General features: G+C 35.4%; 1 protein-coding gene across 17 annotated transcripts; it reads left to right on the top strand.

Moving 5' to 3' along the window:
* Positions 1-1748: 1748 nt before the first annotated feature.
* Positions 1749-10208, top strand: LOC112738011 (pentatricopeptide repeat-containing protein At3g23020). Of its 17 annotated transcripts, none has more exons than XM_072215283.1 (7): positions 1764-2223; positions 3017-3064; positions 3417-4125; positions 5843-8538; positions 8732-8839; positions 8939-9031; positions 9256-10208. In XM_072215283.1, exon 4 carries the CDS (start codon positions 5963-5965, stop codon positions 8438-8440), a length of 2478 nt encoding a protein of 825 aa, XP_072071384.1. In that variant the 5' UTR covers positions 1764-2223; positions 3017-3064; positions 3417-4125; positions 5843-5962; the 3' UTR covers positions 8441-8538; positions 8732-8839; positions 8939-9031; positions 9256-10208. The 17 variants fall into 17 exon arrangements, with proteins under 17 accessions (XP_072071415.1, XP_072071383.1, XP_072071408.1 ...); XM_072215279.1 differs by having other exon boundaries at positions 5925-8538; XM_072215300.1 differs by having other exon boundaries at positions 5925-8538; positions 9929-10208.
* Positions 10209-11091: the final 883 nt, after the last annotated feature.

Consider the following 11091-nt stretch of genomic DNA (forward strand, 5'->3'; position numbering starts at 1 on the left):
AAAGTTGACACAAAAAACATAAAACGCAAGATGCGTCGTTACTTAAAAAAAAAATTAATACCCACAGCAAAATGTAAGCTACGATTGGATTTAAAGAGAATAAAAAAAATTTAAAAACCTTTAAAAAAATAAAACGCAGGCTGTGTTTGTCTATTTTCCTAAACAAAAAAAATGAAAACAAAACCAAAATATAACCTACATTTTGACTAAATACTATAGCAGTAAAAATTTTGTCCATACATCCATTTCATTGCACAACACCAATACCAAATTTATAAAAAAATCAGCCTCAAAATTTCTTAAATTTTCGCTTGCACAAAAAATCTATGAATTTTTGCAAAAAGACACAACCCCCAACACCAAATTAATACAATTATAAATACAAAACTAAAACTAAACGTACAAATTAATAATTTTTTATATTTTGATTTATATTGATAAATAATTTTTTATTTAAATAAAAAAGGCACAACCCTAACACCAATAACAATCCCATTAACAAATGAGCAAGAAGAATAAGAATCATAACTCCACTCAAATAAAGATCCAAAGTTTTATTGGCCAAATTAATACAATTTTTTGGGACTATTTTGTAATTATAATTATTTGAAGATTGGATTTATTGAAAGAACACTAAATTTAATTGAAAAATAAGGTGAAATTAAAGCTCTAGTTTCTTTTTTTTTTTGGTCAAGGAAGCTCTAGTTTCATTGTGTCATTTGTGTGTTTAAGATGTAAAAAGATTACAAATCAATGTCCTGTAGATTGGATTTTTTTTTTGTTTCCACGGTATTCTTTGATCTGACAAGTTAAGGACTAATCTGTCGCGGTGCTGAGCTTCATTTAAGGGTTTATCGCTGGCTAATGGGTTGCTGCATGCACTAGGCGGGATTCGAACTCCCGACACTTGCTTAAGCGGACTAGTGAGCTAACCACTAGACCAACCCAAGTTGGTTCCTGTAGATTGGATTTTATTCATGGTGAAGTGCTCTTTAATTTTGGTAGAGAACACTTTAAAATAAACCAAGTTGGGTTAGTCTAGTGGTTAGCTCACTAATCCGCTTAAGCAAGTGTCGGGGGTTTGAATCTTGCCTTGTGCATGCAGCAATCTATTGACCAGCAACAAACCCTTAAATGAAGCTCAGTACCGTAACGGATTAGTTCTTAACTTGCCGGATTGGAGGATATCGTGGAAAACCAAAAACAAAAATAGAAAACACTTTAAAATAGGTACAAATTGGAGCCTCAAATTAGGTCTTCAATGGCAAAGCCCAATTCCTCATTTGTCAATTCGATTTGACATTGAAGCTAAAGCAGAAAAAGCTATGACGCGGTCCATTATAAAAATGGCTGAAATGGATGAATTTTTTAAAGTTTTTTAAAAATCAAATTAATTATTGAATAGTTCGAATTACTAATTTATTAATTCAATTATACTTTAACTAAAATAATTATTTTATAATAAAATAATAAATAAATATATTAAAATATAATTATAATTTAATATAAATATTAAAATATCATCTAAATTAAAATTTTAAAAGTCAAAACATCAAAATTTGGAAATCGAATCGGATCGGTCGGTCAAATCGGTTTAATTAAAAACCAACAAAGAAAATGGTCTGATTTAGTATACAAATCCTCAAAATAAAAAAACGCTAAGTATCGCTGAACCGGCCGGTTATCGACAGGTCGGACCGGACTGAACCCGGCCGGTTTACAAAACGACCTCGTTTCCTTCCTTGAAAGGGAAAAAGTTGCACGCGTTATCCCCCATTCCCCCCTTCTCCAACTCCTTCCTTCAGCAAACCCTAGCCTCTCCACCAAAGAAAGCAAACCCTAGCCTCCACCCATAGTTGTCGCAGTCTGTCGGAGTGAGAGACTGCTGCCGGCGTCCATCGCACTCAAGAACTTCTTCTTCGTGCTCTCGGGCCTCTCGCCGGATCCTCCACGTCGGGTGCTCGCATCTCGCCGTTCTCCTCTGTGCTCGGCTGCTCGCGCCTCCCCCCGCCAGTGAGTGCTCGAGCTGTGCGTGTTGGTTGCTGCTCGTCGTCCGTGGTTGTCTCTGCTCGATTCTGCCTCCCAGTCTCACTCGAGTCTCGTCTCAGTCACTGGCATTTCGTGGTTCGTCTGTCTCGTCGCCGGCGGCAGAAGCAACTCGTGGGGTTGTCTCTTGCTTCGTTGCCTTCCGTGGGGTGGTCGCCGACTCGCCGTCGACCGTTGGTGAGTCCCTGCACCATCGCTTCCCTGTTCTCTCTTTTTAGATTTCCCTTCTCCCTGTATTTTTGCATGTTGCTGAATTTCTAATCAAATTTGCCTTGTTGCTAATCTAAATGTTGCTGTAAATCGGGACTTTACTTGGATTTGTTAAATTTGTTGCTGTAACTTGAATTTGTTGCTGAATTTGTTGCTTCCCAGTCACAGAATCAGAACAGAATACTCAGTCAGTGCTTGGTTGATTGGTTTTGCTCACTGATTGTATTTGATGATAAATTTAAAATTGATAACTTTTAAATTTTAAATTTGCACTGTCTGTTACTGATTCACTGTTCCTTCAGTACTTTTTGTTGTTGTTAATCATTGTGATGAGCTTTATTAAAATTGGGTTGAAAACTGTTGAATCTTTTTTCAGTTTTCATTGTTCTTAACTTCTGTTCTTATTAAAAAATTTGCAATTGGTGATCTTTTGATTTATTATATGCTTCATGTTTTTAATTTCACTCTGCTTCTAGGCTTTGAAATCAGTTTATGATAACTGTGATGCAATTATTTAGTTGGATAACTGATGTAATTATTGATTCAAGAGATTGAGTTTTTGATTTGCAAGGTGATTTTTGGTTGATTTTTTATTTAATTTGGTAATGGTGTTTATGATTGGGGTTATCTGGTTTTCATTCTTTTTGAATTTGGTAATAGCGTGATTACTTGTTACTGTTTGTAATGTTTGTTGCTGAATGATGATTGTTCTTTCTTGCCTCTGTTTAGTAATGTTTATTGAAATTTTGTACTTTTTCAGTGCATATTTGTATGTGTTATTATTCCTCCTACTTCAAACTGCTTTCTGGTGAGTAACTTGTATACTTCTGCATGATTCTCTTTTGATTCCACACAAAGTTGATGAAAAAAAACTGATTTTGTTATCTGGGGTAATCTTATTCTGTTTCTGTCTATGTTTTCTTGCTAATGGAACATTCTAGTCTAGTTGTTTAGTGATCAGAATGTTATTCCTTCTTAGCTTCATGGAATGAAAGAGAAACTACATTGCATCCTCAGAGGAATCAAAAACCATTAATTAATTTATATATTATTCATTTTAGTTTTATGATTCTATCAATTTGGTTGTGTACTTATTCTTATTCAGCATAGGAATTTAAGCATTTTATTTTTCTGATATTTCAAAACTGTGTTTTTCTCAGAGACATTTATAGTTTTATATAGACAAGTGGTTCTGATTTTGGAATCAACTATGGACAAATAGCCAACAATCTTCCCTCTCCATCACGCGTTGCTGTTCTAAACCGGTTTTTCCGGTTGAACCATCGGTTGGACTGGTTGGACCAATGAATCAGTGAACCAGTGATTAAAGCAGTTTGATGACCAGTCCGGTTTTCAGAACGTTACAAAAACCACTATTGGACCATTGAAACCGAACCGAAATCCGATCGATTTCGATTGAGAGCCGAAAACCACCCCGTTTTATTCATAAAATAAAAAAATAAAATAAAATAAAAGAACAAAACGTAGCCCTAATTTTTCCCCTATGCTCAGCAGTCAGCGTCTCCTCCTTCTCCAGGTGTCCTCCCTCACTCTCTCAGCAAAGCAAAATCCTCTCATCTGCTCCGTCCAGCCACCGCCTCGTCACTGCCGCAGTCGCATCTGCTCGAAGCCGACGTCCCCACTACAACTTGTCTCGCGTGGTTCTTCTGTCGCGCCGCCGGTGTTCCACCGCGCTCCACCCCTTCTCTTCTCCAGTTCCGCGGCGCTCCACCCTCCTCTGCTCCAAAATCCCTCTCCCTCATATTCTGCTTGTTCTCGGCATTGTAAACATAAGACTGCCGCTAGCTTCTGCACGTCACATTCTTGCTCCTTCTCCTTCATACACTGCTCGTTCGAAGACCACCCAAGGTTAGTCCCAATTTTTCTTGCTTTTTTTTATCTGTTGTTTATAAAAAAATGTGATTTGGTTAATTTATTTTTTAATGTGTTCAGAATGATTTAGATAAAAACAATTAGTTAATTTTGTGTGTGTTTGTGAGCTCTGGTCTCTTATGATGCTATGTATTTAATGTAATTGACTAATTGCTGGTTATGAATTTATGATGAGACTTGAATTTGCCAATTTGTTAAATGGGAAGCTTGCTAATTACTAATTTAGTTATGCTACTGACTGCTGATTTTGTGAGCATTCGCTAATTTTGAATTTGTTTAATGCAAAGCTTGTTAATTTTTGTGTGTTTGCTATTTAGTTCTACTTTATATGTAACTTCATATCCTGCAAAATTAATCTTCCAATGGTTCCATGAAGGACTGAATAATGTCATGAAAATATATCTAACATGATGAGAGAGATTTGAATGATAACAGCAAAATATAATGATGTAATTTGAGTTATGGGTTTGTAGTTTAAAAATTAAAAATTTACACCGAAGACAAAAATGCATCTTATATTTAGGTTTGGAGGATACATGCACCATAGACACAGAGTCACTCAGTTATTAAATGATTTAAGCTTGTCATATATTGTGCAGGGTGGTGCTTTGTGGTTCTATAATTTAACAGAGCTCTCTCAAGATTATTCAGGCTTCATATTTTTTATTCTGATTGCTGGTCTGCACTACATTAATGTTCAGGAATGAATTCTTGATTCATATCCAATAAGTATTTAACCATAGGCTAGTATTATGATTATCTTCTATTGTTTCACTGTTGTCCCTTGCCTATTGAATTAAAGCCATTCACAAAACTTGAAGCATAATTTTTTCTACTTTCTTGTTTTAAATTAAGAAGAATAGATTTTTGCGGATTTTGATAATTGGTAACAAACTTTAATATTGGCATTGGATATTTCTTTTGTTATTTGACTTTTGGGTTTGTACTTGGATGAGGTTATAACATTTTCGTTGATGTAGTACTTTTAATTTGGATGACATTTTAATATTTATATTAGACTATGGTTATGTTTTAGTATGTTTATTTATATTTTTTTTATTATTTTATTATAAAACGGCTATTTCGGTTGAATCACAGTTGAACCGGTTGAACTAGTAAACCAGTGAACCAGTAGCTAGAGTGGTTCGATGACTGGTTTAGTTTTCAAAACCTTGGATTAGACTCTATAATTATAATTTATTACATATGCAATTTTTCTTCTTTTTTTTTTGTGCACATACATGTATTTTTTAGGCAATCGGGTGGAGTAACTATGGCGGATTTTCGGCTCACGCCATGAGCCTCCATAATGTATAATATTTTTTGTGTTTGAATGAGGACTACTTATCTTCCTATCTTCATGGTAAATATCTCTGTTTTTGGGTGTTGCTCTCAAGTCATTGGCTTTTTGGGTAGAACATGGGTGGTTATAAACTCTAGCCTTTCAATATGCTATCATGGGGGCATCTCTTTGGGAGTTGAATTATTCTTAGTTATGAGAACTTTCTTGTGGATGCTAAACTTTATGTTTTGTTACTTGATGACCATAGTTTTAAGCCCGAGTTGATAAACCTGTAATAACATAAGGTGCCTTCTACTGAATGTGTTGCTTCTAAAGTGTCTTTGCATTTGTAGATATTTTGCAAAATCTGATGGTACTCCATTATGATACTTGATTTACCTTGAATTGTAGATATATTTGCAAAATCTGATGGCCAAAGTTTGTGATACTTTCAATGGGGCTTTATTTAAGGATTTAGGATTATTCGTTGCAGGTTTGTTTCACAATTCTCAATAGTTCTGTTCTTGGGAAATGCTTTTGAAGTTTCACCCTTTGTGTTTGAACGATGTAAATGCACTTGCCCCAACTTCAACGTCAACTTCCACCTCAATTCTGCCTGAAAACAACAACTTTGTCCGCATTCTCCATAGCCCCAATTCCACAAAACATGTCATAGAACACCAACACACTCCACCAAAGAGCCTGAATTTGGAACAGGATTTGGGGATTCTAAAGAAAAGGGTTGATAGGTCTGTTGTTTCGCAGCATAGCAAGGTGCACATTAGGTGTTTGACGAAATGGGTATGTTATGGTGGACGCATTCCTTCTATTCTTCAGGCTCTGAGTACTGTTCAGGACTTGGATGGGGCTCTCATGCCATGGCAAGAGGCCTTGACCTGCAAGGAAATTAGTATTATTTTGAAGGAACAGGTTTCTTGGAAGAGGGCTCTTCAGATTTTTGAGTGGCTTGAGAAAAAGTGTTGTTATGAGTTGAATGTGATTCATTATAACATTATCTTCAGGGTCCTAGGCGAGGCGCAAAAGTGGTGCCTTGTGGAGAGTTTGTGGGATGAGATGAATGCAAGAGGGGTTGAACCTGTGAATTCCACATATGGAACTTTGATTGATGTTTATGGTAAAGGTGGACAGAGAAAAGACAAAGCACTTGTTTGGCTTAAGAAGATGCGAAGTCAAGGAATGGAACCTGATGAGATCACAATGGGGATTGTTGTTCAGTTGCATAAGAGGAATGGAGAGTACCAGAAAGCTCACGAATTTTTTAGTAAATGGTACTCAACAGGTGAACCTTTGAGACTAAGGAGGAGTAATAATACTTCAAAAGTAAGCCGCAATGTGTTATCATATACCAATGTTTGTTTAAGCTCAAGGACATATAATACTTTGATTGACATGTATGGTAAAGCTGGCCAACTTTGGGCAGCGTTTGAAATCTTTGCTAAGATGATCAAACAAGGTGTATCTCTGACCACAGTGACACTTAATACAATGATTCATTTATATGGAAATCATGGATGCCTTGAGAAAGTTAGTTTGCTGTTGCAGAGGATGGTGGAGCTTCGGTGCCTACCTGATGCAAGGACATATAACATACTTATTTCTGTTTATATTAAGCATAATAATATCAATTTGGCAGTGAGGTATTTTGCAATGATGAAAGAGACCTGTCTTGAACCGGACCTTGTTAGTTATCGTACCCTCTTGCATGCATACTCTACAAGGAAAATGGTACATGAAGCCGAAGAGCACATGCAGGAGATGGATGAGAAGGGTCTTGAGATTGATGAATTCGCCCAATCTGCTGTGACTAGGATGTATGTAGAGTTGCGTATGCTTAAGAAATCATGGTTGTGGTTCAGGAGGTTTCATCTAGCTGGGAGTATTACGTCAGACTGTTATTCCGCCATTATTGATGCATATGGCCAGCAAGGGTATACTTTAGAAGCAGAGAGAGTCTTTAACTGTTGCAAAGAAAGGAAGAAGCTTGGCGTCCTTGTGTTTAATGTGATGATTAAAGCTTACGGGGTTGGAAAATGCTATGATAAAGCATGTCAGTTGTTTGACAGTATGGAAACATATGGTTTTGTTGCAGACAACTGTAGCTACAGTTCTCTCATACATATCTTGGCCACTGCTGACAGGCCACACATTGCAAAAGCTTATTTGAAAAGAATGCAAGAGGCAGGACTAGTGACTGATTGCATTCCATATGCTGCGGTGATAACAAGCTTTGGAAAGTTAGGCCAATTGGAACAGGCAAAAGGAGTATACAAGGAGATGATTGGATATAATGTCCAGCCTGATGTAATTATCTATGGGGTGTTAATCAATGCGTTTGCTGATGCTGGAAGTGTTAAAGAAGCTGTTAGTTATCTTGATGAAATGCAACGGGCAGGTTTTCCAAGAAATCCAACTATAGACAACTCTTTGATGAAGTTGTATACCAAAGTAGGGTACTTGAAAGAAGCACAAGAAACATACAAGTTGCTTCAGTCATCAGAGCAGGGTCCTTCTATATTTTCCTCTAATTGTATGCTTGATCTTTATACTGAACGACTAATGGTTGAACAAGCGATCGAGATATTTGAGAGCTTAAAGCAGAAAGGTGTTGCAAATGAGTTCTCATATGCAATGATGTTACGCATGTATAAGAAAATTGGGAGATTGGACGAAGCCATTCAGATTGCGAAACAAATGAGAAACCTAGGACTCGTCACTGATTTATTAAGTTATAATAACATAATTGGCTTGTATTCTCTTGCTAGGAGGCCACAGGAAGCTACCAAGACTTTCAAGGAAATGGCAAAATCCGGAATTCAACCAGATGATTTTACATTCAGCGCTCTTGGACAATGTTTGCTGAATTATGGAGTTTCAAAGCAAGATATTGGAAGGCTAGAAGTAATGGTTAAGAAGGATGCACCAAATGCTTTGCAAGAATGGATGTTGATGCTCTCATCTGTGCTGGGAATAGATGGTTATACATATTAATTGACATGATCAATCATTGATGCACCCTACATCTTCAGTTCCTACAAGGCTCAGTTTATTGCTAGAGCATTCCAATCAAATTATCTGGAATTACACTGGTAATTTCTGTACTTAGATATTCATCTGTTGTTTTCCATATCTGCAGTAGTTTCCATAAAACAATTTATAGTAGTAAACTATTTCAATATTAAGTTTCTGTTGTTTCAGAGTTACCAAATAAGTGAATATTACCAATTTTATGTGCCCTTGTACTGCGTTAAATTTAACGTGTTTTTTGGAGCTCACAAACAGTTGATGGCTTGAGGCTATTGAAAGTCATAGTTGTTCAAGGAAAAAATTATTGATCTGGGAGTTCATGAGCAATGATTTTTTTTTTTTGTGGTCAAGCTGGGGAATCAGGTAATAAGGATTTATTTTCTCTTTAGTGTTCTATCTTTTTATATTAGCTCTGTGTCGTATGTTTAATCTGGCAATGATTTGTTAAACTGTATCAAACAGCAAAAACCGGGGTCATTAATAACTGCTCGAACACTCTTTGGAATGAAGAGCTGAATTTCACTCTGCTAGAAACCTTTGGGGTACCTGAATGAGGTCAGTTTTTCCTGGTATTTATCCGATTTCTAAATGTTTTCATATTTATGTATTATGATATTCATGATTACTTTGAACCCTGAGAAACAAAATTCTTTTCTTGGCATTTGACATGTCCAAACTTTAGATATTTCCTTTTTATATTCTGTTAGAAGCTTGATTAGGGAAACCCTTAATATCTATTAAGCTTTCAACTTCTATAACTGGGCTGCTTTCATGGATAGGAAGATCAAGAATGATCTTGTGAAGGTGAATTACGGGATGGACTTGAGTCTGGGGAGCTTGAATTGAAGATCAAGTTGATCACCCCTGTTGCTTCTCAATATAATGCTGAGATTGCATGAGTCGTTACGATACAAAAAAAAAACTGTTTTGTCATGTTTTAGTCATGTTTCATGAATTTTTCTGTTGTTTTTTGCGTTTGTGGTGCTCACCTTTTACTCTTTTAATGGGGCGAATCGAGAATGCAAATTGAAGGCTTGTGCTGTCCTTCAATTTTTTCTTGGTTCTTCCTATACCTTCACTCAAGTATTTGATTCAAAATCTGGCCAAAGAATGGTTTCTTTTGTAGCATCATTTGTTCTTCTTTTTCTTAGATATCACTTCTTCAAGTTCACAATATCACTTTGAAAATTGTATTCAGATAAATTACTCCATTAATGTACAAATGTTTTTCAGAGCGACATCTATCATGAACTGGAGGTAGTTTTAATTCTATGTTAATTTGAGATGAGGCTACCACTGGTTCTATTAGTGTCACTAATGTTGCCACTTGTAATATAATGCCTTTTTAGCATTGGTTGGTCTATAGATTTTGATTTTTGATACTGGATTTGATCCCAATGAAATAATGTGCATATCCACTTTGTGAAGATTTTTCTGTTTCCTCTGATTTAGACCATAGTTATGAAAATCGGACTGGACCGGTTGGCTTGGACCAATAACCGTGAACCGGAATCGAACATGGACCATCCGCAAACTGGAAAGCTCGGCTACCTGTTGAACTATGTTGTTCTGTCATGATGTATGTCTAATTGTCTATACATTGTGTTTTCATATGTTCATTTTATTAAATGTAGCTCTAACAATTTGACCAGTGAATCATGCAAATTTCATGCAAATTTTTTTTGTTGTTTTTTAACACTGAATGTGGATAAAGTTGAGTTCTTTAGTTCAATTAGCAAAATCTGTTCTAATTTTTGTTATAAGTTCTGAAGTCTTTTGAGGATTCATGTGATAAACTGATGAGTCTAAAGAAAGGAAGTTTTATTCCTTGTAAGCCTTCTCAGTTTTTGATGCATGCATCACTCACAATTTTTCAATAAATTTTGTCCCCAATGTTTTTAATTTTTGTTAAAGTTAACCTTGGACGTTTTCAATTGTCTCTAATATTTTTAATGGAGTTAATACTTAGGGGTAATTTTAACACAAATTAAAAATATAGAGATAAAATTAAATAAAATTAAGGAAAAAAGACAAATAGGTCCTGACTTTTCAAACTTTTGACAAATATATCCCTGACAAAATTTAAATACAAAAAAGTCCCTGACTTTAACAAACGGAGGGCAATTTAGTCCTTCCGTCTATTTGCCTCTCATACACCTAACGGAACTGGCTGACGTGGCTGAAACGGTGTCCAGGTGTCCGTTACGGTGCCACGTTGGAAGGGAAAAAAAGTTCGAAGGACAAATAAGTCCTTGACGTCATTTTACAAATAAAGTTCGAAGGACAAATAGGTCTTTGAGATTTTTTTTTTCAAAATTAATAAACTCATTTCCTAAATTCTCTCATTTACCTCTCTCTATTTTTATATTTCTCTCTACTATTTTTACTCTATATATAATTATATTTTATATTAGTAATTTGACAAATCAAAATATGTCATTCGATATTATTTTACAATTAAAATATTTTAAATGTAAAATTATACATATTAAATTATTTTAAATTTTAGATAACGAATGTTAAAATTAATTACTAATAAAAAATTAGACTTTTTCATATAAAAATAACAACTAAAAATCTTATTATTTAATTTTTTATCTGCAGATATCTTGGTC

Source organism: Arachis hypogaea, chromosome 2 (assembly GCF_003086295.3).
Source record: "Arachis hypogaea cultivar Tifrunner chromosome 2, arahy.Tifrunner.gnm2.J5K5, whole genome shotgun sequence".
NCBI classification, from domain to species: Eukaryota; Viridiplantae; Streptophyta; class Magnoliopsida; order Fabales; family Fabaceae; genus Arachis; species Arachis hypogaea.